We start from the raw sequence: 23,552 nt of genomic DNA, 5'->3' as shown, positions 1-23,552 counted from the left end.
GGGCTGTTACTGCACTGGCTGTCAGCTAGTCTGACAGCCTTTCTTGTGCAGATGCTAAGCATTAAACTGCAGCTCCACTCTGTAGAGTAGATGCTATGGGTGGGGAGCTTCTCTGCAGCTGATGATGGCTGCTGTAGTACTCGCGGGAGCAGCCTGGACTCCAGCCTGTTACAGGTCCCTGCCAGCAGCACATGGACGGTTGATTGTGCTTCTAATTCAGGTTCTAGTTGACATGGCATCCTTTATGAAGGGTAGAGGGCAGCCACGTTTCTGGTGTTGCCATGTGGGGCTCTTTACTGTCACTGAGACGCCTCATATGGTTCTCGTTTTCTTTGATTTTATGGAGTAACACGTTTTAAGGGGTCTGACTTTTTTACTTCGTTCTGAGGTGAAAATGTTTTGGTACGACCGCGGCGTTCGGTACCGAATGGAGCGGGCGTAGGACTCGGGAGAAGAGGTTGATCAGAAGCGGGGACAGGGATTACAGCGCTACACCTACACTAACAGACACGAAGGGAAGAGCCCGTTTCCAGCCTCTATCCCCCTATATACAGTACAGTCCCCTAGTCCCGCCCCCCAAGCGCTCTTTCCAGCCCGCCCTGCGTGCGCATGGCTCTACAGTATTATCAAACTAAGTGTGTGGATGGAGTTTAGATCTCTCTTTAGAGAATTGTACTTAGGATTTCGTTCTAATAGCCAGTACAGGCTAAGACAAGAGCCTAAACAAAATTGGCTTGCATGAGCAGAAGAGATGTAAACGAAGGCTGAAAACCGCCGCTCCAGCTTCCTGTGTCTCTCAAACAGGATGCGAGTGGAAAATTTCTGTTGCAGCTGAGGAGTTTACTAATGTCCGAAAATGGCCCATTAGCATTGAGATCGTAATTTGTTCTGAAGCGTAGAAAAGAAAATCGGGATAAGAGATCTCGAAAGAGCGCAACGCCGAAACCAGCCATTGTAATAGTGCATAAAATGTAATCCTATGTATTTCATTTGGTTTGGGCTCCGTTACATCCAATTAACTAACAAACGGTAGACATGGCCCATTGTCAAGCTAGAGCCGTCGACTATTCGAGGTTTTTCTTGCTAGAAGTGAGCAGATTCTCGTTTGCCGCAATTGTACACATGCCGTATGTCTGCAAATCGGCCCTACCCAGACAAAAGCGTGAAAGCACAGTTCAGCGATTATAACCGGCATTAAAACGCATTGGTTTCCGTGCGGCTTCTCCAGTATTTTACTAAATGGAGGTGTGCATTCAACCTGTAGCCGCTCTCGTCAGAGCTCAAGCGGATTAAAGCATACCTGAGGTCCACAACCCAGGCACAGTTCTAGAACGTTTTTTATCAAACCTTCCCATCTTCACAGCTTTGCTGATCTCACCTCCCTTGCTACTGGTGGCTCTCGATTTAGGCGTTTTACCTTCATCTTTATTTCTGCAATTGCTTTCCACAAAGGTTTCAGTGCAGTTCTTTTTAAGTTATGATTTGCTATCATTCTTACAAAGCGGAGATCCTATTTGTTATGAATTCTCACACATCAAGGTCAGTGTACAGGCGAAGGTTCAAACAGGAGCTCCCAGGGTACTGTGGACAAGGCAGGCTCGGAGTCAAAGAAAGAAACTAGGTGGAGGCAGGAAAACAGGCTCACTGGAAGAACACGGCTCAGTACAAGGCACTCAGGAGGTTGAGGCAAGACTTCGCGAAAAAAACGAGGCTTAGACAGGCTTTATATAACGTTACAAACTTTTCGAGGGTGTGGCAAATAAGGTGATGACAGGTAGCACCCAATCACAAATCGGGGAACAGAGAGATATTTTTGTACTTTCCATTTACAGTATGTGTATTGGGTCAAAACGCTGTGATCCCAGATCACCAGCTTGCTCTTAATTTTTCCTATGCCGAATCCCGGCAAAACATTTGAAGCATTTCGAAACAGTGTGACGCCATGAAGTCGCGTTCAGCCTGGTCACGCGCCTTTTCATACGGACTTCGGAGCAGTGGACAGTATGGTAACGCTATGCTCCAAAGGAATCGAAGCAGTTGCGAATCAGTGTTTCGAGTCGTGTTTCGTTAAACCAGCAAAAAGCAAGATCAAACGATTCCTGGCTCAAACATCCAAATATATTAGCAGCCCAATGATGTGAAATTGTAAGCAGTGCTGATTTTAATTGGATTTAAAAATCACCGCTGAGGTTCTGTTTCCTCACTTGTTTCCACATCACGGAGGAAGACAATTCTTAAGAATGACGCTGGAGGGAACCAGCAGAGCGATCTGCGCACCTGGACTCAATTCCTGACCCTGGAGACGCGCAGAGCGTCTGACGTCCTCGTGCGCCCGCTTCAGCCTGCTGCTGTCCAATCGCCGAGCTCAGCCAATCAGCGCGCAGAGAGAACTTAAGGCGCTGAGCGCGGCTTTCCTCTAGTTCCTCTCCGAGTTCCGCCATGGAGAAGTCTGGGGTTAGTGGGAAAGTGTGGAGTCTGTGTGCCTGGCTTTTTGTGTTGCTGGATGTGGCTCTAGCCCAGAATCAGAAATGTCTGGTGAGCGATAATGACAAGGTGGTGTGTGGAGACCCAACCGTCACGAGAGCCGACTGTGAAGCAGGAAACTGTTGCTTTGATCAGACAAGCCAGAGGCGCTGCTACTATGGGAATGATGGTGGGTTTGTGTAACCTGAGCACTTCAGAGCAGGACTCCTTTTTTTATAATGGGACTGAATCCAGCCTTTGTATCCCCTCAGTGACTGTGCAGTGCACCAGGGATGGTCAGTTTGTGGTTGTGGTGTCCAGGAATGCCACCAGCCCTCCGCTGAGCCTGGACTCGGTCAGTCTGCTGGGGGGTGGCAGTGCAGCCTGTGGCCCTGTTGGCACCACTGCTGGCTTTGCCATGTTCAAGTTCCCAGTCAGTGCCTGTGGCACCAGGATGAGGGTGAGTTGCAGCCAGTGTCTTGTTCCCAGAGTGCCAGTGTGTGCAGGCTGTGCCTGTCATGTCCCCACCCCTGTTCCAGGTGGAGGCTGGTGCTGTAGTGTATGAGAACCTGATGAACTCCAGCTTCGAGGTGAGGCCGGGACCTGATGGCTCCATCACGAGGGACAGTGCCTACAGGTGGGCAGGTTGCCTTCTCCTTCCTCGGCTCCCCTCGGCCTGTGCCAGTTCCTGATGGCTGGCTTCTTCCTGCAGGCTGTTCTTCCAGTGCAGGTATGCAGATGATGAGCTGGTTCCTCTGCAGGCAGTGGTCTATACGGTCTCTCCACCCCCTCCAGCAGTGGCCCCAGGACCCCTCCGTGTGGAGCTCCAACTGGCAAGAGGTACCTGTGCTGAGCCTTCAGCTCTGCTCGGCTGCCCTGCAGGGTGAAATAGTGCTCAAGCTCCTTCCTCCTCCTCAGGAGAGCAGTATGACTCCTACTACAGTGAGGGTGACTACCCTGTGACCAAGGTCCTGCAGGATCCTGTGTATGTGGAGGTTCACATCTTGCAGAGGACGGATCCCAATATTGTCCTGACGCTGGGAGACTGCTGGGCCACTTCCACCCCAAGCCCTCTGAGCCAGCCCCAGTGGAGCCTCCTGGTTGCTGGGTAACCTGTCCTCCTGTAGCTCTTGCTGGATTCCCCACTGCTGACCCCTGCTGGCAGAGCTCTCACCCTTCTCCTCCTGCTGCAGGTGCCCATACAGAGATGACGACTACCAGACCACTCTGATCCCTGTGGGCGGCTCCTCAGGGCTGCTGTACCCAACGCACTACCAGCGCTTCATGGTCCGGATGTTCACTTTTGTGGACCCTGCCTCCCAGCTCCCCCTGAAGGAGACGGTAAGGAGCCATGGCTGGGAGGCACCAGCTTGATCCCCGAGGGCAGCTGACCTTCTCTCACCCCTGCTCTGCTCTCTCCAGGTCTACATCCACTGCAGTGCAGCAGTGTGCCAGCCGACTGCTACTGACCGCTGTGTCCCAACCTGCAGCAGGAGGAGTGAGTACCTGTCGCATGTCGGCTCCAGTGCTCCAGCTGAGGGGTACCTGTTGGCTGCTGAATCCTGGTCGTCAGTCCTCCCAGCAGTTCTTCTGTTCCTCTTCCAGGAAGGGCAGCTGCTGCAGCACGCGGGGGCTCCTCCAAAGACACTGCAGTGGTCTCTAGTGGAGAGGTGATCCTGACTGCCTCTGAGCTCCCAGCCCAGGGTGAAGCGCATCGGCTCTGGTCTGAAGGTGAGAGGCTCCACTGTGTGAGCGGTGTTGGCGTGTTGCTCTGGCTGTGTACTGACTGCTGCCTGCTCTCTCCTCAGTGCCCCAGGTCTTCAGCTATGGCTTGCTGGCAGTAGCTGCCTCCACTGTGCTTGTGGTCTCTGCGCTGCTGCTGGTAGCTGGGTGGAGATTCAGACCTTGTACACAGAACAAAGCTGTAACTGGAGCATAATAAAGGGAGAAGTGAACTCTGGTCCTCCTCAGCCTTTTTCTTATTCACTCTCTTAATGATGTCTAAGACGCTTACAGCTGCTTCTTTCTAGAAGGAATGGTGGCAAAACACTGCTTAACAGCTCAATGTAATGATTATTGCAGTAAGAGGGCTTTTCTGCATCCAGCTCTGAAACCTCTTCCAGAACCACAGTCTGCTCCCTCTCCTTCGTCTTGGTAATCTGACCACTGAGGAAGGTAATTAATACTGCAGGTGCTGCTTGGAGTCGGGGGCAGTGCTGTTCCCCTTGCAGCGACTGTAGGGGAACTGACTTCGTACCTCCACTTACTGCGGCAATACTACCTGCTCCTCACACAGGACTGATGTCACGCAATCCAGGAAGTGGCTTTAGAGCGGGATAATCTGTGGTCTTGGCTTCTGCTCTCTGGAGGGAGAGAGGGAGGTGGCGGGATTGGACTTGGGAGTTCATTTGGAAGACACTGGTCCATAAACAACTATAGAAATAAAGTAGCTTGAGTTTCTCACTTGTAAATACTGACATTCATGATCACATAAATGACATGATTTCAAGGGGAATTGGAGAGGGGCAGTGGGGAGTATTACTAAATGTTGGAACAAGTAATGGATTCATTCCATGCTGCAAGGAAAACATTTTGGCTGTGGAGCCTTCTTCAGGGGTGAGAGACAAAGCAGTAAGCAAAGGTAATGTCGCGGGAGCAGGGGACAGAAAGAGGCCAAGCAAGAGGTGTGAAATGAACTGGAGGTTTCATTTCACACCTATTCTGCCTTCAAGAAGGCTCCATGGCCGAACCGTTGTCCTCTTTCTTTTTCTGAGGCGACTGCTGCGTGCCAGAACGCTCACTGCACATCAGCTCTCAGTAGGGAGGAGAGCAGAGTAATGAAGCCAGTTCATAGATGGGGATTATTAGGAGGCCCTGATTAGTAAAGGCCAAGGAGAATTTTGGCCAGGACACCGGGGTTATACCCCTACTTCTTTCGAGACACCCCCTGGGATTTTTCATGACCACAGAGAGTCAGGAGCTCGGTTTTACGTCCCTTCCGAAGGAAGGCATAGTGTTTACAGTCAAGTGTCCCCGTCACTATACTGGGGCATTAGGACCCACATGGACCGCAGGGTGAGCGCCCCCTGCTGGCCCCACTAACACCTCTTCCAGCAGCAACCTTGGTTGTTCCCAGGAGCTCTCCCATCCAGGTACTGACCAGGCTCACACCTGCTCAGCTTTAGTGTTCTCTCATCTGTCTGCAGCTCCTTCATTAGCACCAACATCGCAGGCTTCTCGATCACACGCCTGCTTACGCGACACTGTCTCGTTCACTTTCTGGTGCTCTAATGTAGCGGGTTTGTCTCTGCAACACGACTAATCAGTTCATTGATCTGAAATCACACGTGTAGCGCAAGTTAAGACGTAATTTGAGTGGATTTAGGATTCCTGTTAAACGAAATGTAAAATAAGAAAACTACAGATTGAAAGGCCTGCCTACATTTTCTAAAATTTCATAATGCCCTATGTGATTTAACAGTAAGGCAAAACCATATTTGACTAAGAATACGTTATCAGCAGCGATTTAGTCCTAGCCTGAGGTGGACTGGATTTTGCTGTGGTTTTACATTTCTATTTTCTCAAAATCCTCCAGAAAGGTTACCAGCCAGCACTGGGACGACATGACGCCATTTAAGGTAGAAATTGGCTCGTAATGCGTAATTACAGCAGAACGTACTGACTCAGCCGGAGAAAATGGAAACATGAAATAAAAGAATACGTAAAACATCACCGGTTCCTATTCGGACAGTTTTCAACAGACTCGGCGCTGTTTCCTGATCGCTGCTCTGATCTTCCCCGACTCTCGCGCTCTATCCGGGCTCCTCAGTACGAGCGGACACGGGGTTTGTTCACGTGAGAATCTGCTTTCTCTGTCGGCAAACCTGAACCCCATTAAGAGAGAATATCTGTGTGCCTTTAAAAAGACGTACTTGGCAAACAGTAGGTATCATGGATTTGTTCTCTGTGGGAAGCAAAATGTGGGTTTCGGGCATTTCTCTCTTCAGCTTCTTGGTGTTCGGGCGTTTCTGTGACGCCGCTACATGGCGCTCGGCGCCCGGACGGCGAACCGGTATCACGCACAAGGGGGCTGTGTTTTACGACGTTCCTCGGTTTCCACAGCAGGATACGCCGCTCGTGCGGGCTGTGTCGGTAGCGTGCGGGGAGAGTCAAATCGTGGTGCAAGTCAGGAGAGACCTGTTCGGTACCGGTCAGCTGATCAACTCCTCGGACGTCAGTCTGGGAGGCTGTGCGGCTACAAGGCAAGACGACGCGGCGCAGGTCCTGATCTTCGAGTCCGAGCTGCAGGCGTGTCGTAGTTCGCTGACGGTAGGGTGTCCGGCTTTGACATCATACAGTAGCTTCATATTTTAGTGGTGTGCCGGCTTCACCCGTCGCTTCTCTCCTAGAGCGCACCAGAGGAGCTAGTGTACAACTTCTCTCTCAACTACACCCCGCGGGCGATTGCCAACACCCCCATCGTGAGAACGAATGGCGCCGTTGTCGGTATTGAGTGTCGCTACATGAGGTGAGGGAGGCATCTGCTGTCCTGCAGGGTCCACGGAGCTCCAGGGCTGAATAAGGACCGTGTCACTCTGCTGGAGTCTCTTTCCCAGGTTTCACAATGTGAGCAGCAGCGCCCTGAAGCCCACCTGGGTCCCCTACACTTCCACCAAGTCTGCGGAGGATGTCCTGGATTTCTCCCTGGTGCTCATGGCTGGTATGTGCTCTTGTAGGGGAGAGGTGCAGCAAGACTCCCTTTCGCACTGGGGATGTCTACTAGACAAGATTGCTTTGTTGAATTAGTTGACTGGGGGTCTATGAAGGTTTGCTCCCAGTAACCGGAGCTCTTTGAAGGGATCTGTTCATCTGGTTCTCTGCTATTTTCCTGTAATGGCTCCTCTCCAATGCTAGATGACTGGAGCTCCCCAAGGACCTCCAACGTGTTCTACCTGGGGGACGTCCTGAATATTGAAGCCTCCGTCAGCCAGGCCGACCACCAGCCCCTCCGGCTCTTTGTGGACAGCTGTGTGGCCACCCTGGTGCCTGACCAGACCTCTACCCCCAGATATGCCTTCATTGAGAATCATGGGTGAGTCCTGTGCCTTCTGATGGAGGAACTGCTGTGCAGACGGTGCACTTGCAATGACCTCCCCTCTTCCCCAGGTGCCTGACTGATGCCAAAACTACAGGCTCCAGTTCTCAGTTCATGCCAAGACCCCAGGACGGCAAGCTGAGGATGAAGCTGGATGCCTTCAGGTTCTATCAAGATGCCAGGAGCTCAGTGAGTGTCTTCCTGTGGCCTCTGGGCTGTGAGGAGGTTTAGCTGCAGTGGAGCCTCTGACTGAAGGTGTACTGTTCCAGATCTACATCACCTGCCTTCTGAAGGTGACTGCTGCTTCCCAGAGTGTGGACTCCCTGAACAAGGCCTGCTACACTACTGGGAATGTGTAAGTGAGGAGGAGGCTGTTGCCCGCAATGTGCTCTGATGCAGGTGTCTGCAGTGATGCCTGTCCTGCTGTAGGTGGACGTCTGTGGATGGGAGTGATCAGGTGTGCAGCTGCTGTGACTCCAGCTGTCCTACTACCAAATCCAGGCACTGGATGAGAATGAAGAGGGATCTGGGATCTAAAGAGGGTGAGACTCTCTTGCTTGTGGCTTCTCAAAATGAGGAGAGGGGATTCTAGTTCTTGTAGATGCTAGTGTTCCACTCCAGTAGTATGGACATTAGTACATTGAGGGATTGGGAGCAGAAGTCTTCATAGAAAACCATGGCACTGTATGCTGTACACAATCCCTCCTGCTCTTATTCTTGGGGAATGTAGGCAACTGTTCTCTGGATTGCTACATGAAAAGGAACGTTCCAAAGGGTGTCCTTCCCTCCAGCATGCTCCTTAAATCCTGGTCAGGCTTATGTGAAAGTGAATGCTGTCTTCTGCAGCGCTGTAGGTATTTCAATCCAGAATTCCTTCCAGTTGCAGCTGCTGAGTGGGAAGGCGATGCCACAGTTGGTCCTCTGTTTGTGCTGGGAGAGCAGGCTGTTGACCGCCCAGCAGAGGTGAAAGGTCAGAGGTCTCAGCTGAGAGCACAGGAGGAAGGTGATGCAACAGGTAGAGGAAGCCTTTAGTACCCAACCTGTTTACTGACTGGGGTCTCAGTGGGACTGAACTGGTCTGAAAGCATCTCTATGGTAGAGCAGTGTGAGCTAACCTGTCCTCTCTTTCCAGGAGTGTCTGCTGAGCCTGTGATCCTGGCTGCTCTGGGGGCAGTGGTGGGGCTGGTCTGTGTGGCTGTGCTGGGGACTGTCCTTTACAGGAGACTGCAGAGTAAATCCACTGAGCTGACTGTGGAGAAATAAAGGAGGGATTGGAAACTGTCTCTCTGTGTGATACTTGTTCCTTTCTTAATCCAGTGCAATAGATCTTGACACCTGCTTATTGCGCTGACCTCTTGTGTCCTCATGCTACCCTGTTCAGTGTCTTTGCCACAAGCACTGTGGGCAGAGGGTGGGCTTGGGCTGTTACTGCACTGGCTGTCAGCTAGTCTGACAGCCTTTCTTGTGCAGATGCTAAGCATTAAACTGCAGCTCCACTCTGTAGAGTAGATGCTATGGGTGGGGAGCTTCTCTGCAGCTGATGATGGCTGCTGTAGTACTCGCGGGAGCAGCCTGGACTCCAGCCTGTTACAGGTCCCTGCCAGCAGCACATGGACGGTTGATTGTGCTTCTAATTCAGGTTCTAGTTGACATGGCATCCTTTATGAAGGGTAGAGGGCAGCCACGTTTCTGGTGTTGCCATGTGGGGCTCTTTACTGTCACTGAGACGCCTCATATGGTTCTCGTTTTCTTTGATTTTATGGAGTAACACGTTTTAAGGGGTCTGACTTTTTTACTTCGTTCTGAGGTGAAAATGTTTTGGTACGACCGCGGCGTTCGGTACCGAATGGAGCGGGCGTAGGACTCGGGAGAAGAGGTTGATCAGAAGCGGGGACAGGGATTACAGCGCTACACCTACACTAACAGACACGAAGGGAAGAGCCCGTTTCCAGCCTCTATCCCCCTATATACAGTACAGTCCCCTAGTCCCGCCCCCCAAGCGCTCTTTCCAGCCCGCCCTGCGTGCGCATGGCTCTACAGTATTATCAAACTAAGTGTGTGGATGGAGTTTAGATCTCTCTTTAGAGAATTGTACTTAGGATTTCGTTCTAATAGCCAGTACAGGCTAAGACAAGAGCCTAAACAAAATTGGCTTGCATGAGCAGAAGAGATGTAAACGAAGGCTGAAAACCGCCGCTCCAGCTTCCTGTGTCTCTCAAACAGGATGCGAGTGGAAAATTTCTGTTGCAGCTGAGGAGTTTACTAATGTCCGAAAATGGCCCATTAGCATTGAGATCGTAATTTGTTCTGAAGCGTAGAAAAGAAAATCGGGATAAGAGATCTCGAAAGAGCGCAACGCCGAAACCAGCCATTGTAAAAATGCATAAAATGTAATCCTATGTATTTCATTTGGTTTGGGCTCCGTTACATCCAATTAACTAACAAACGGTAGACATGGCCCATTGTCAAGCTAGAGCCGTCGACTATTCGAGGTTTTTCTTGCTAGAAGTGAGCAGATTCTCGTTTGCCGCAATTGTACACATGCCGTATGTCTGCAAATCGGCCCTACCCAGACAAAAGCGTGAAAGCACAGTTCAGCGATTATAACCGGCATTAAAACGCATTGGTTTCCGTGCGGCTTCTCCAGTATTTTACTAAATGGAGGTGTGCATTCAACCTGTAGCCGCTCTCGTCAGAGCTCAAGCGGATTAAAGCATACCTGAGGTCCACAACCCAGGCACAGTTCTAGAACGTTTTTTATCAAACCTTCCCATCTTCACAGCTTTGCTGATCTCACCTCCCTTGCTACTGATGGCTCTCGATTTAGGCGTTTTACCTTCATCTTTATTTCTGCAATTGCTTTCCACAAAGGTTTCAGTGCAGTTCTTTTTAAGTTATGATTTGCTATCATTCTTACAAAGCGGAGATCCTATTTGTTATGAATTCTCACACATCAAGGTCAGTGTACAGGCGAAGGTTCAAACAGGAGCTCCCAGGGTACTGTGGACAAGGCAGGCTCGGAGTCAAAGAAAGAAACTAGGTGGAGGCAGGAAAACAGGCTCACTGGAAGAACACGGCTCAGTACAAGGCACTCAGGAGGTTGAGGCAAGACTTCGCGAAAAAAACGAGGCTTAGACAGGCTTTATATAACGTTACAAACTTTTCGAGGGTGTGGCAAATAAGGTGATGACAGGTAGCACCCAATCACAAATCGGGGAACAGAGAGATATTTTTGTACTTTCCATTTACAGTATGTGTATTGGGTCAAAACGCTGTGATCCCAGATCACCAGCTTGCTCTTAATTTTTCCTATGCCGAATCCCGGCAAAACATTTGAAGCATTTCGAAACAGTGTGACGCCATGAAGTCGCGTTCAGCCTGGTCACGCGCCTTTTCATACGGACTTCGGAGCAGTGGACAGTATGGTAACGCTATGCTCCAAAGGAATCGAAGCAGTTGCGAATCAGTGTTTCGAGTCGTGTTTCGTTAAACCAGCAAAAAGCAAGATCAAACGATTCCTGGCTCAAACATCCAAATATATTAGCAGCCCAATGATGTGAAATTGTAAGCAGTGCTGATTTTAATTGGATTTAAAAATCACCGCTGAGGTTCTGTTTCCTCACTTGTTTCCACATCACGGAGGAAGACAATTCTTAAGAATGACGCTGGAGGGAACCAGCAGAGCGATCTGCGCACCTGGACTCAATTCCTGACCCTGGAGACGCGCAGAGCGTCTGACGTCCTCGTGCGCCCGCTTCAGCCTGCTGCTGTCCAATCGCCGAGCTCAGCCAATCAGCGCGCAGAGAGAACTTAAGGCGCTGAGCGCGGCTTTCCTCTAGTTCCTCTCCGAGTTCCGCCATGGAGAAGTCTGGGGTTAGTGGGAAAGTGTGGAGTCTGTGTGCCTGGCTTTTTGTGTTGCTGGATGTGGCTCTAGCCCAGAATCAGAAATGTCTGGTGAGCGATAATGACAAGGTGGTGTGTGGAGACCCAACCGTCACGAGAGCCGACTGTGAAGCAGGAAACTGTTGCTTTGATCAGACAAGCCAGAGGCGCTGCTACTATGGGAATGATGGTGGGTTTGTGTAACCTGAGCACTTCAGAGCAGGACTCCTTTTTTTATAATGGGACTGAATCCAGCCTTTGTATCCCCTCAGTGACTGTGCAGTGCACCAGGGATGGTCAGTTTGTGGTTGTGGTGTCCAGGAATGCCACCAGCCCTCCGCTGAGCCTGGACTCGGTCAGTCTGCTGGGGGGTGGCAGTGCAGCCTGTGGCCCTGTTGGCACCACTGCTGGCTTTGCCATGTTCAAGTTCCCAGTCAGTGCCTGTGGCACCAGGATGAGGGTGAGTTGCAGCCAGTGTCTTGTTCCCAGAGTGCCAGTGTGTGCAGGCTGTGCCTGTCATGTCCCCACCCCTGTTCCAGGTGGAGGCTGGTGCTGTAGTGTATGAGAACCTGATGAACTCCAGCTTCGAGGTGAGGCCGGGACCTGATGGCTCCATCACGAGGGACAGTGCCTACAGGTGGGCAGGTTGCCTTCTCCTTCCTCGGCTCCCCTCGGCCTGTGCCAGTTCCTGATGGCTGGCTTCTTCCTGCAGGCTGTTCTTCCAGTGCAGGTATGCAGATGATGAGCTGGTTCCTCTGCAGGCAGTGGTCTATACGGTCTCTCCACCCCCTCCAGCAGTGGCCCCAGGACCCCTCCGTGTGGAGCTCCAACTGGCAAGAGGTACCTGTGCTGAGCCTTCAGCTCTGCTCGGCTGCCCTGCAGGGTGAAATAGTGCTCAAGCTCCTTCCTCCTCCTCAGGAGAGCAGTATGACTCCTACTACAGTGAGGGTGACTACCCTGTGACCAAGGTCCTGCAGGATCCTGTGTATGTGGAGGTTCACATCTTGCAGAGGACGGATCCCAATATTGTCCTGACGCTGGGAGACTGCTGGGCCACTTCCACCCCAAGCCCTCTGAGCCAGCCCCAGTGGAGCCTCCTGGTTGCTGGGTAACCTGTCCTCCTGTAGCTCTTGCTGGATTCCCCACTGCTGACCCCTGCTGGCAGAGCTCTCACCCTTCTCCTCCTGCTGCAGGTGCCCATACAGAGATGACAACTACCAGACCACTCTGATCCCTGTGGGCGGCTCCTCAGGGCTGCTGTACCCAACGCACTACCAGCGCTTCATGGTCCGGATGTTCACTTTTGTGGACCCTGCCTCCCAGCTCCCCCTGAAGGAGACGGTAAGGAGCCGTGGCTGGGAGGCACCAGCTTGATCCCCGAGGGCAGCTGACCTTCTCTCACCCCTGCTCTGCTCTCTCCAGGTCTACATCCACTGCAGTGCAGCAGTGTGCCAGCCGACTGCTACTGACCGCTGTGTCCCAACCTGCAGCAGGAGGAGTGAGTACCTGTCGCATGTCGGCTCCAGTGCTCCAGCTGAGGGGTCCCTGTTGGCTGCTGAATCCTGGTCGTCAGTCCTCCCAGCAGTTCTTCTGTTCCTCTTCCAGGAAGGGCAGCTGCTGCAGCACGCGGGGGCTCCTCCAAAGACACTGCAGTGGTCTCTAGTGGAGAGGTGATCCTGACTGCCTCTGAGCTCCCAGCCCAGGGTGAAGCGCATCGGCTCTGGTCTGAAGGTGAGAGGCTCCACTGTGTGAGCGGTGTTGGCGTGTTGCTCTGGCTGTGTACTGACTGCTGCCTGCTCTCTCCTCAGTGCCCCAGGTCTTCAGCTATGGCTTGCTGGCAGTAGCTGCCTCCACTGTGCTTGTGGTCTCTGCGCTGCTGCTGGTAGCTGTGTGGAGATTCAGACCTTGTACACAGAACAAAGCTGTAACTGGAGCATAATAAAGGGAGAAGTGAACTCTGGTCCTCCTCAGCCTTTTTCTTATTCACTCTCTTAATGATGTCTAAGACGCTTACAGCTGCTTCTTTCTAGAAGGAATGGTGGCAAAACACTGCTTAACAGCTCAATGTAATGATTATTGCAGTAAGAGGGCTTTTCTGCATCCAGCTCTGAAACCTCTTCCAGAACCACAGTCTGCTCCCTCTCCTTCGTCTTGGTAATCTGACCACTGAGGAAGGTAATTAATACTGCAGGTGCTGCTTGGAGTCGGGGGCAGTGCTGTTCCCCTTGCAGCGACTGTAGGGGAACTGACTTCGTACCTCCACTTACTGCGGCAATACTACCTGCTCCTCACACAGGACTGATGTCACGCAATCCAGGAAGTGGCTTTAGAGCGGGATAATCTGTGGTCTTGGCTTCTGCTCTCTGGAGGGAGAGAGGGAGGTGGCGGGATTGGACTTGGGAGTTCATTTGGAAGACACTGGTCCATAAACAACTATAGAAATAAAGTAGCTTGAGTTTCTCACTTGTAAATACTGACATTCATGATCACATAAATGACATGATTTCAAGGGGAATTGGAGAGGGGCAGTGGGGAGTATTACTAAATGTTGGAACAAGTAATGGATTCATTCCATGCTGCAAGGAAAACATTTTGGCTGTGGAGCCTTCTTCAGGGGTGAGAGACAAAGCAGTAAGCAAAGGTAATGTCGCGGGAGCAGGGGACAGAAAGAGGCCAAGCAAGAGGTGTGAAATGAACTGGAGGTTTCATTTCACACCTATTCTGCCTTCAAGAAGGCTCCATGGCCGAACCGTTGTCCTCTTTCTTTTTCTGAGGCGACTGCTGCGTGCCAGAACGCTCACTGCACATCAGCTCTCAGTAGGGAGGAGAGCAGAGTAATGAAGCCAGTTCATAGATGGGGATTATTAGGAGGCCCTGATTAGTAAAGGCCAAGGAGAATTTTGGCCAGGACACCGGGGTTATACCCCTACTTCTTTCGAGACACCCCCTGGGATTTTTCATGACCACAGAGAGTCAGGAGCTCGGTTTTACGTCCCTTCCGAAGGAAGGCATAGTGTTTACAGTCAAGTGTCCCCGTCACTATACTGGGGCATTAGGACCCACATGGACCGCAGGGTGAGCGCCCCCTGCTGGCCCCACTAACACCTCTTCCAGCAGCAACCTTGGTTGTTCCCAGGAGCTCTCCCATCCAGGTACTGACCAGGCTCACACCTGCTCAGCTTTAGTGTTCTCTCATCTGTCTGCAGCTCCTTCATTAGCACCAACATCGCAGGCTTCTCGATCACACGCCTGCTTACGCGACACTGTCTCGTTCACTTTCTGGTGCTCTAATGTAGCGGGTTTGTCTCTGCAACACGACTAATCAGTTCATTGATCTGAAATCACACGTGTAGCGCAAGTTAAGACGTAATTTGAGTGGATTTAGGATTCCTGTTAAACGAAATGTAAAATAAGAAAACTACAGATTGAAAGGCCTGCCTACATTTTCTAAAATTTCATAATGCCCTATGTGATTTAACAGTAAGGCAAAACCATATTTGACTAAGAATACGTTATCAGCAGCGATTTAGTCCTAGCCTGAGGTGGACTGGATTTTGCTGTGGTTTTACATTTCTATTTTCTCAAAATCCTCCAGAAAGGTTACCAGCCAGCACTGGGACGACATGACGCCATTTAAGGTAGAAATTGGCTCGTAATGCGTAATTACAGCAGAACGTACTGACTCAGCCGGAGAAAATGGAAACATGAAATAAAAGAATACGTAAAACATCACCGGTTCCTATTCGGACAGTTTTCAACAGACTCGGCGCTGTTTCCTGATCGCTGCTCTGATCTTCCCCGACTCTCGCGCTCTATCCGGGCTCCTCAGTACGAGCGGACACGGGGTTTGTTCACGTGAGAATCTGCTTTCTCTGTCGGCAAACCTGAACCCCATTAAGAGAGAATATCTGTGTGCCTTTAAAAAGACGTACTTGGCAAACAGTAGGTATCATGGATTTGTTCTCTGTGGGAAGCAAAATGTGGGTTTCGGGCATTTCTCTCTTCAGCTTCTTGGTGTTCGGGCGTTTCTGTGACGCCGCTACATGGCGCTCGGCGCCCGGACGGCGAACCGGTATCACGCACAAGGGGGCTGTGTTTTACGACGTTCCTCGGTTTCCACAGCAGGATACGCCGCTCGTGCGGGCTGTGTCGGTAGCGTGCGGGGAGAGTCAAATCGTGGTGCAAGTCAGGAGAGACCTGTTCGGTACCGGTCAGCTGATCAACTCCTCGGACGTCAGTCTGGGAGGCTGTGCGGCTACAAGGCAAGACGACGCGGCGCAGGTCCTGATCTTCGAGTCCGAGCTGCAGGCGTGTCGTAGTTCGCTGACGGTAGGGTGTCCGGCTTTGACATCATACAGTAGCTTCATATTTTAGTGGTGTGCCGGCTTCACCCGTCGCTTCTCTCCTAGAGCGCACCAGAGGAGCTAGTGTACAACTTCTCTCTCAACTACACCCCGCGGGCGATTGCCAACACCCCCATCGTGAGAACGAATGGCGCCGTTGTCGGTATTGAGTGTCGCTACATGAGGTGAGGGAGGCATCTGCTGTCCTGCAGGGTCCACGGAGCTCCAGGGCTGAATAAGGACCGTGTCACTCTGCTGGAGTCTCTTTCCCAGGTTTCACAATGTGAGCAGCAGCGCCCTGAAGCCCACCTGGGTCCCCTACACTTCCACCAAGTCTGCGGAGGATGTCCTGGATTTCTCCCTGGTGCTCATGGCTGGTATGTGCTCTTGTAGGGGAGAGGTGCAGCAAGACTCCCTTTCGCACTGGGGATGTCTACTAGACAAGATTGCTTTGTTGAATTAGTTGACTGGGGGTCTATGAAGGTTTGCTCCCAGTAACCGGAGCTCTTTGAAGGGATCTGTTCATCTGGTTCTCTGCTATTTTCCTGTAATGGCTCCTCTCCAATGCTAGATGACTGGAGCTCCCCAAGGACCTCCAACGTGTTCTACCTGGGGGACGTCCTGAATATTGAAGCCTCCGTCAGCCAGGCCGACCACCAGCCCCTCCGGCTCTTTGTGGACAGCTGTGTGGCCACCCTGGTGCCTGACCAGACCTCTACCCCCAGATATGCCTTCATTGAGAATCATGGGTGAGTCCTGTGCCTTCTGATGGAGGAACTGCTGTGCAGACGGTGCACTTGCAATGACCTCCCCTCTTCCCCAGGTGCCTGACTGATGCCAAAACTACAGGCTCCAGTTCTCAGTTCATGCCAAGACCCCAGGACGGCAAGCTGAGGATGAAGCTGGATGCCTTCAGGTTCTATCAAGATGCCAGGAGCTCAGTGAGTGTCTTCCTGTGGCCTCTGGGCTGTGAGGAGGTTTAGCTGCAGTGGAGCCTCTGACTGAAGGTGTACTGTTCCAGATCTACATCACCTGCCTTCTGAAGGTGACTGCTGCTTCCCAGAGTGTGGACTCCCTGAACAAGGCCTGCTACACTACTGGGAATGTGTAAGTGAGGAGGAGGCTGTTGCCCGCAATGTGCTCTGATGCAGGTGTCTGCAGTGATGCCTGTCCTGCTGTAGGTGGACGTCTGTGGATGGGAGTGATCAGGTGTGCAGCTGCTGTGACTCCAGCTGTCCTACTACCAAATCCAGGCACTGGATGAGAATGAAGAGGGATCTGGGATCTAAAGAGGGTGAGACTCTCTTGCTTGTGGCTTCTCAAAATGAGGAGAGGGGATTCTAGTTCTTGTAGATGCTAGTGTTCCACTCCAGTAGTATGGACATTAGTACATTGAGGGATTGGGAGCAGAAGTCTTCATAGAAAACCATGGCACTGTATGCTGTACACAATCCCTCCTGCTCTTATTCTTGGGGAATGTAGGCAACTGTTCTCTGGATTGCTACATGAAAAGGAACGTTCCAAAGGGTGTCCTTCCCTCCAGCATGCTCCTTAAATCCTGGTCAGGCTTATGTGAAAGTGAATGCTGTCTTCTGCAGCGCTGTAGGTATTTCAATCCAGAATTCCTTCCAGTTGCAGCTGCTGAGTGGGAAGGCGATGCCACAGTTGGTCCTCTGTTTGTGCTGGGAGAGCAGGCTGTTGACCGCCCAGCAGAGGTGAAAGGTCAGAGGTCTCAGCTGAGAGCACAGGAGGAAGGTGATGCAACAGGTAGAGGAAGCCTTTAGTACCCAACCTGTTTACTGACTGGGGTCTCAGTGGGACTGAACTGGTCTGAAAGCATCTCTATGGTAGAGCAGTGTGAGCTAACCTGTCCTCTCTTTCCAGGAGTGTCTGCTGAGCCTGTGATCCTGGCTGCTCTGGGGGCAGTGGTGGGGCTGGTCTGTGTGGCTGTGCTGGGGACTGTCCTTTACAGGAGACTGCAGAGTAAATCCACTGAGCTGACTGTGGAGAAATAAAGGAGGGATTGGAAACTGTCTCTCTGTGTGATACTTGTTCCTTTCTTAATCCAGTGCAATAGATCTTGACACCTGCTTATTGCGCTGACCTCTTGTGTCCTCATGCTACCCTGTTCAGTGTCTTTGCCACAAGCACTGTGGGCAGAGGGTGGGCTTGGGCTGTTACTGCACTGGCTGTCAGCTAGTCTGACAGCCTTTCTTGTGCAGATGCTAAGCATTAAACTGCAGCTCCACTCTGTAGAGTAGATGCTATGGGTGGGGAGCTTCTCTGCAGCTGATGATGGCTGCTGTAGTACTCGCGGGAGCAGCCTGGACTCCAGCCTGTTACAGGTCCCTGCCAGCAGCACATGGACGGTTGATTGTGCTTCTAATTCAGGTTCTAGTTGACATGGCATCCTTTATGAAGGGTAGAGGGCAGCCACGTTTCTGGTGTTGCCATGTGGGGCTCTTTACTGTCACTGAGACGCCTCATATGGTTCTCGTTTTCTTTGATTTTATGGAGTAACACGTTTTAAGGGGTCTGACTTTTTTACTTCGTTCTGAGGTGAAAATGTTTTGGTACGACCGCGGCGTTCGGTACCGAATGGAGCGGGCGTAGGACTCGGGAGAAGAGGTTGATCAGAAGCGGGGACAGGGATTACAGCGCTACACCTACACTAACAGACACGAAGGGAAGAGCCCGTTTCCAGCCTCTATCCCCCTATATACAGTACAGTCCCCTAGTCCCGCCCCCCAAGCGCTCTTTCCAGCCCGCCCTGCGTGCGCATGGCTCTACAGTATTATCAAACTAAGTGTGTGGATGGAGTTTAGATCTCTCTTTAGAGAATTGTACTTAGGATTTCGTTCTAATAGCCAGTACAGGCTAAGACAAGAGCCTAAACAAAATTGGCTTGCATGAGCAGAAGAGATGTAAACGAAGGCTGAAAACCGCCGCTCCAGCTTCCTGTGTCTCTCAAACAGGATGCGAGTGGAAAATTTCTGTTGCAGCTGAGGAGTTTACTAATGTCCGAAAATGGCCCATTAGCATTGAGATCGTAATTTGTTCTGAAGCGTAGAAAAGAAAATCGGGATAAGAGATCTCGAAAGAGCGCAACGCCGAAACCAGCCATTGTAAAAATGCATAAAATGTAATCCTATGTATTTCATTTGGTTTGGGCTCCGTTACATCCAATTAACTAACAAACGGTAGACATGGCCCATTGTCAAGCTAGAGCCGTCGACTATTCGAGGTTTTTCTTGCTAGAAGTGAGCAGATTCTCGTTTGCCGCAATTGTACACATGCCGTATGTCTGCAAATCGGCCCTACCCAGACAAAAGCGTGAAAGCACAGTTCAGCGATTATAACCGGCATTAAAACGCATTGGTTTCCGTGCGGCTTCTCCAGTATTTTACTAAATGGAGGTGTGCATTCAACCTGTAGCCGCTCTCGTCAGAGCTCAAGCGGATTAAAGCATACCTGAGGTCCACAACCCAGGCACAGTTCTAGAACGTTTTTTATCAAACCTTCCCATCTTCACAGCTTTGCTGATCTCACCTCCCTTGCTACTGATGGCTCTCGATTTAGGCGTTTTACCTTCATCTTTATTTCTGCAATTGCTTTCCACAAAGGTTTCAGTGCAGTTCTTTTTAAGTTATGATTTGCTATCATTCTTACAAAGCGGAGATCCTATTTGTTATGAATTCTCACACATCAAGGTCAGTGTACAGGCGAAGGTTCAAACAGGAGCTCCCAGGGTACTGTGGACAAGGCAGGCTCGGAGTCAAAGAAAGAAACTAGGTGGAGGCAGGAAAACAGGCTCACTGGAAGAACACGGCTCAGTACAAGGCACTCAGGAGGTTGAGGCAAGACTTCGCGAAAAAAACGAGGCTTAGACAGGCTTTATATAACGTTACAAACTTTTCGAGGGTGTGGCAAATAAGGTGATGACAGGTAGCACCCAATCACAAATCGGGGAACAGAGAGATATTTTTGTACTTTCCATTTACAGTATGTGTATTGGGTCAAAACGCTGTGATCCCAGATCACCAGCTTGCTCTTAATTTTTCCTATGCCGAATCCCGGCAAAACATTTGAAGCATTTCGAAACAGTGTGACGCCATGAAGTCGCGTTCAGCCTGGTCACGCGCCTTTTCATACGGACTTCGGAGCAGTGGACAGTATGGTAACGCTATGCTCCAAAGGAATCGAAGCAGTTGCGAATCAGTGTTTCGAGTCGTGTTTCGTTAAACCAGCAAAAAGCAAGATCAAACGATTCCTGGCTCAAACATCCAAATATATTAGCAGCCCAATGATGTGAAATTGTAAGCAGTGCTGATTTTAATTGGATTTAAAAATCACCGCTGAGGTTCTGTTTCCTCACTTGTTTCCACATCACGGAGGAAGACAATTCTTAAGAATGACGCTGGAGGGAACCAGCAGAGCGATCTGCGCACCTGGACTCAATTCCTGACCCTGGAGACGCGCAGAGCGTCTGACGTCCTCGTGCGCCCGCTTCAGCCTGCTGCTGTCCAATCGCCGAGCTCAGCCAATCAGCGCGCAGAGAGAACTTAAGGCGCTGAGCGCGGCTTTCCTCTAGTTCCTCTCCGAGTTCCGCCATGGAGAAGTCTGGGGTTAGTGGGAAAGTGTGGAGTCTGTGTGCCTGGCTTTTTGTGTTGCTGGATGTGGCTCTAGCCCAGAATCAGAAATGTCTGGTGAGCGATAATGACAAGGTGGTGTGTGGAGACCCAACCGTCACGAGAGCCGACTGTGAAGCAGGAAACTGTTGCTTTGATCAGACAAGCCAGAGGCGCTGCTACTATGGGAATGATGGTGGGTTTGTGTAACCTGAGCACTTCAGAGCAGGACTCCTTTTTTTATAATGGGACTGAATCCAGCCTTTGTATCCCCTCAGTGACTGTGCAGTGCACCAGGGATGGTCAGTTTGTGGTTGTGGTGTCCAGGAATGCCACCAGCCCTCCGCTGAGCCTGGACTCGGTCAGTCTGCTGGGGGGTGGCAGTGCAGCCTGTGGCCCTGTTGGCACCACTGCTGGCTTTGCCATGTTCAAGTTCCCAGTCAGTGCCTGTGGCACCAGGATGAGGGTGAGTTGCAGCCAGTGTCTTGTTCCCAGAGTGCCAGTGTGTGCAGGCTGTGCCTGTCATGTCCCCACCCCTGTTCCAGGTGGAGGCTGGTGCTGTAGTGTATGAGAACCTGATGAACTCCAGCTTCGAGGTGAGGCCGGGACCTGATGGCTCCATCACGAGGGACAGTGCCTACAGGTGGGCAGGTTGCCTTCTCCTTCCTCGGCTCCCCTCGGCCTGTGCCAGTTCCTGATGGCTGGCTTCTTCCTGCAGGCTGTTCTTCCAGTGCAGGTATGCAGATGATGAGCTGGTTCCTCTGCAGGCAGTGGTCTATACGGTCTCTCCACCCCCTCCAGCAGTGGCCCCAGGACCCCTCCGTGTGGAGCTCCAACTGGCAAGAGGTACCTGTGCTGAGCCTTCAGCTCTGCTCGGCTGCCCTGCAGGGTGAAATAGTGCTCAAGCTCCTTCCTCCTCCTCAGGAGAGCAGTATGACTCCTACTACAGTGAGGGTGACTACCCTGTGACCAAGGTCCTGCAGGATCCTGTGTATGTGGAGGTTCACATCTTGCAGAGGACGGATCCCAATATTGTCCTGACGCTGGGAGACTGCTGGGCCACTTCCACCCCAAGCCCTCTGAGCCAGCCCCAGTGGAGCCTCCTGGTTGCTGGGTAACCTGTCCTCCTGTAGCTCTTGCTGGATTCCCCACTGCTGACCCCTGCTGGCAGAGCTCTCACCCTTCTCCTCCTGCTGCAGGTGCCCATACAGAGATGACAACTACCAGACCACTCTGATCCCTGTGGGCGGCTCCTCAGGGCTGCTGTACCCAACGCACTACCAGCGCTTCATGGTCCGGATGTTCACTTTTGTGGACCCTGCCTCCCAGCTCCCCCTGAAGGAGACGGTAAGGAGCCGTGGCTGGGAGGCACCAGCTTGATCCCCGAGGGCAGCTGACCTTCTCTCACCCCTGCTCTGCTCTCTCCAGGTCTACATCCACTGCAGTGCAGCAGTGTGCCAGCCGACTGCTACTGACCGCTGTGTCCCAACCTGCAGCAGGAGGAGTGAGTACCTGTCGCATGTCGGCTCCAGTGCTCCAGCTGAGGGGTCCCTGTTGGCTGCTGAATCCTGGTCGTCAGTCCTCCCAGCAGTTCTTCTGTTCCTCTTCCAGGAAGGGCAGCTGCTGCAGCACGCGGGGGCTCCTCCAAAGACACTGCAGTGGTCTCTAGTGGAGAGGTGATCCTGACTGCCTCTGAGCTCCCAGCCCAGGGTGAAGCGCATCGGCTCTGGTCTGAAGGTGAGAGGCTCCACTGTGTGAGCGGTGTTGGCGTGTTGCTCTGGCTGTGTACTGACTGCTGCCTGCTCTCTCCTCAGTGCCCCAGGTCTTCAGCTATGGCTTGCTGGCAGTAGCTGCCTCCACTGTGCTTGTGGTCTCTGCGCTGCTGCTGGTAGCTGTGTGGAGATTCAGACCTTGTACACAGAACAAAGCTGTAACTGGAGCATAATAAAGGGAGAAGTGAACTCTGGTCCTCCTCAGCCTTTTTCTTATTCACTCTCTTAATGATGTCTAAGACGCTTACAGCTGCTTCTTTCTAGAAGGAATGGTGGCAAAACACTGCTTAACAGCTCAATGTAATGATTATTGCAGTAAGAGGGCTTTTCTGCATCCAGCTCTGAAACCTCTTCCAGAACCACAGTCTGCTCCCTCTCCTTCGTCTTGGTAATCTGACCACTGAGGAAGGTAATTAATACTGCAGGTGCTGCTTGGAGTCGGGGGCAGTGCTGTTCCCCTTGCAGCGACTGTAGGGGAACTGACTTCGTACCTCCACTTACTGCGGCAATACTACCTGCTCCTCACACAGGACTGATGTCACGCAATCCAGGAAGTGGCTTTAGAGCGGGATAATCTGTGGTCTTGGCTTCTGCTCTCTGGAGGGAGAGAGGGAGGTGGCGGGATTGGACTTGGGAGTTCATTTGGAAGACACTGGTCCATAAACAACTATAGAAATAAAGTAGCTTGAGTTTCTCACTTGTAAATACTGACATTCATGATCACATAAATGACATGATTTCAAGGGGAATTGGAGAGGGGCAGTGGGGAGTATTACTAAATGTTGGAACAAGTAATGGATTCATTCCATGCTGCAAGGAAAACATTTTGGCTGTGGAGCCTTCTTCAGGGGTGAGAGACAAAGCAGTAAGCAAAGGTAATGTCGCGGGAGCAGGGGACAGAAAGAGGCCAAGCAAGAGGTGTGAAATGAACTGGAGGTTTCATTTCACACCTATTCTGCCTTCAAGAAGGCTCCATGGCCGAACCGTTGTCCTCTTTCTTTTTCTGAGGCGACTGCTGCGTGCCAGAACGCTCACTGCACATCAGCTCTCAGTAGGGAGGAGAGCAGAGTAATGAAGCCAGTTCATAGATGGGGATTATTAGGAGGCCCTGATTAGTAAAGGCCAAGGAGAATTTTGGCCAGGACACCGGGGTTATACCCCTACTTCTTTCGAGACACCCCCTGGGATTTTTCATGACCACAGAGAGTCAGGAGCTCGGTTTTACGTCCCTTCCGAAGGAAGGCATAGTGTTTACAGTCAAGTGTCCCCGTCACTATACTGGGGCATTAGGACCCACATGGACCGCAGGGTGAGCGCCCCCTGCTGGCCCCACTAACACCTCTTCCAGCAGCAACCTTGGTTGTTCCCA

At 51.7% G+C, this 23,552-nt stretch overlaps 5 protein-coding genes across 5 annotated transcripts; all 5 read left to right on the top strand.

The window, feature by feature from the left end:
• The first annotated feature begins 2,410 nt into the window (after positions 1-2,410).
• LOC148672737 (zona pellucida sperm-binding protein 4-like) lies at positions 2,411-4,418 on the top strand. The gene is made up of 9 exons (XM_088628606.1): positions 2,411-2,653; positions 2,736-2,923; positions 3,003-3,100; positions 3,176-3,303; positions 3,382-3,571; positions 3,657-3,804; positions 3,886-3,961; positions 4,069-4,194; positions 4,272-4,418. The coding sequence occupies exons 1-9, from the start codon at positions 2,440-2,442 to the stop codon at positions 4,400-4,402; spliced, it is 1,299 nt and encodes a 432-aa protein (XP_088484732.1). The 5' UTR covers positions 2,411-2,439; the 3' UTR covers positions 4,403-4,418.
• Positions 4,419-6,399: 1,981 nt separating this feature from the next.
• LOC148672736 (zona pellucida sperm-binding protein 3-like) lies at positions 6,400-8,841 on the top strand. The gene is made up of 9 exons (XM_088628603.1): positions 6,400-6,792; positions 6,873-6,991; positions 7,080-7,183; positions 7,378-7,555; positions 7,630-7,747; positions 7,828-7,913; positions 7,988-8,100; positions 8,439-8,573; positions 8,691-8,841. Exons 1-9 carry the CDS (start codon positions 6,415-6,417, stop codon positions 8,819-8,821), a joined length of 1,362 nt encoding a protein of 453 aa, XP_088484729.1. The 5' UTR covers positions 6,400-6,414; the 3' UTR covers positions 8,822-8,841.
• A 2,550-nt stretch (positions 8,842-11,391) lies between these two features.
• On the top strand, positions 11,392-13,395 carry LOC148672735 (zona pellucida sperm-binding protein 4-like). Its single transcript, XM_088628608.1, has 9 exons — positions 11,392-11,630; positions 11,713-11,900; positions 11,980-12,077; positions 12,153-12,280; positions 12,359-12,548; positions 12,634-12,781; positions 12,863-12,938; positions 13,046-13,171; positions 13,249-13,395. Exons 1-9 carry the CDS (start codon positions 11,417-11,419, stop codon positions 13,377-13,379), a joined length of 1,299 nt encoding a protein of 432 aa, XP_088484734.1. The 5' UTR covers positions 11,392-11,416; the 3' UTR covers positions 13,380-13,395.
• A 1,981-nt stretch (positions 13,396-15,376) lies between these two features.
• On the top strand, positions 15,377-17,818 carry LOC148672734 (zona pellucida sperm-binding protein 3-like). Its single transcript, XM_088628602.1, has 9 exons — positions 15,377-15,769; positions 15,850-15,968; positions 16,057-16,160; positions 16,355-16,532; positions 16,607-16,724; positions 16,805-16,890; positions 16,965-17,077; positions 17,416-17,550; positions 17,668-17,818. The coding sequence occupies exons 1-9, from the start codon at positions 15,392-15,394 to the stop codon at positions 17,796-17,798; spliced, it is 1,362 nt and encodes a 453-aa protein (XP_088484728.1). The 5' UTR covers positions 15,377-15,391; the 3' UTR covers positions 17,799-17,818.
• Positions 17,819-20,368: 2,550 nt separating this feature from the next.
• Positions 20,369-22,372, top strand: LOC148672733 (zona pellucida sperm-binding protein 4-like). Its single transcript, XM_088628610.1, has 9 exons — positions 20,369-20,607; positions 20,690-20,877; positions 20,957-21,054; positions 21,130-21,257; positions 21,336-21,525; positions 21,611-21,758; positions 21,840-21,915; positions 22,023-22,148; positions 22,226-22,372. The coding sequence occupies exons 1-9, from the start codon at positions 20,394-20,396 to the stop codon at positions 22,354-22,356; spliced, it is 1,299 nt and encodes a 432-aa protein (XP_088484736.1). The 5' UTR covers positions 20,369-20,393; the 3' UTR covers positions 22,357-22,372.
• Positions 22,373-23,552: the final 1,180 nt, after the last annotated feature.

The sequence above is a fragment of the Lepisosteus platostomus genome, chromosome 4 (genome assembly GCF_059453375.1).
Source record: "Lepisosteus platostomus isolate fLepPlt1 chromosome 4, fLepPlt1.hap1, whole genome shotgun sequence".
In the NCBI taxonomy this organism is placed as follows: Eukaryota; Metazoa; Chordata; class Actinopteri; order Semionotiformes; family Lepisosteidae; genus Lepisosteus; species Lepisosteus platostomus.
Note: the sequence above shows the minus strand (reverse complement) of the source record. Positions and strands in the feature narration are given on the sequence as shown.

Bases quoted from the DNA above. Each gene is read 5' to 3' on its own strand.
- LOC148672737 (XM_088628606.1), top strand. From the start codon at position 2,440: ATGGAGAAGTCTGGGGTTAGTGGGAAAGTGTGGAGTCTGTGTGCCTGG. The intron at 2,654-2,735 runs GTGGGTTTGTGT...GTATCCCCTCAG, and splicing joins CTGCTACTATGGGAATGATG to TGACTGTGCAGTGCACCAGG. The intron at 3,101-3,175 runs GTGGGCAGGTTG...TTCTTCCTGCAG, and splicing joins ACGAGGGACAGTGCCTACAG to GCTGTTCTTCCAGTGCAGGT.
- LOC148672736 (XM_088628603.1), top strand. From the start codon at position 6,415: ATGGATTTGTTCTCTGTGGGAAGCAAAATGTGGGTTTCGGGCATTTCT. The intron at 6,793-6,872 runs GTAGGGTGTCCG...CTTCTCTCCTAG, and splicing joins CGTGTCGTAGTTCGCTGACG to AGCGCACCAGAGGAGCTAGT. The intron at 8,101-8,438 runs GTGAGACTCTCT...AATTCCTTCCAG, and splicing joins GGATCTGGGATCTAAAGAGG to TTGCAGCTGCTGAGTGGGAA.
- LOC148672735 (XM_088628608.1), top strand. From the start codon at position 11,417: ATGGAGAAGTCTGGGGTTAGTGGGAAAGTGTGGAGTCTGTGTGCCTGG. The intron at 12,782-12,862 runs GTAAGGAGCCGT...TGCTCTCTCCAG, and splicing joins AGCTCCCCCTGAAGGAGACG to GTCTACATCCACTGCAGTGC. The intron at 12,939-13,045 runs GTGAGTACCTGT...TTCCTCTTCCAG, and splicing joins CCCAACCTGCAGCAGGAGGA to GAAGGGCAGCTGCTGCAGCA.
- LOC148672734 (XM_088628602.1), top strand. From the start codon at position 15,392: ATGGATTTGTTCTCTGTGGGAAGCAAAATGTGGGTTTCGGGCATTTCT. The intron at 16,725-16,804 runs GTGAGTGTCTTC...GTACTGTTCCAG, and splicing joins ATCAAGATGCCAGGAGCTCA to ATCTACATCACCTGCCTTCT. The intron at 16,891-16,964 runs GTAAGTGAGGAG...GTCCTGCTGTAG, and splicing joins TGCTACACTACTGGGAATGT to GTGGACGTCTGTGGATGGGA.
- LOC148672733 (XM_088628610.1), top strand. From the start codon at position 20,394: ATGGAGAAGTCTGGGGTTAGTGGGAAAGTGTGGAGTCTGTGTGCCTGG. The intron at 20,608-20,689 runs GTGGGTTTGTGT...GTATCCCCTCAG, and splicing joins CTGCTACTATGGGAATGATG to TGACTGTGCAGTGCACCAGG. The intron at 21,258-21,335 runs GTACCTGTGCTG...CCTCCTCCTCAG, and splicing joins GGAGCTCCAACTGGCAAGAG to GAGAGCAGTATGACTCCTAC.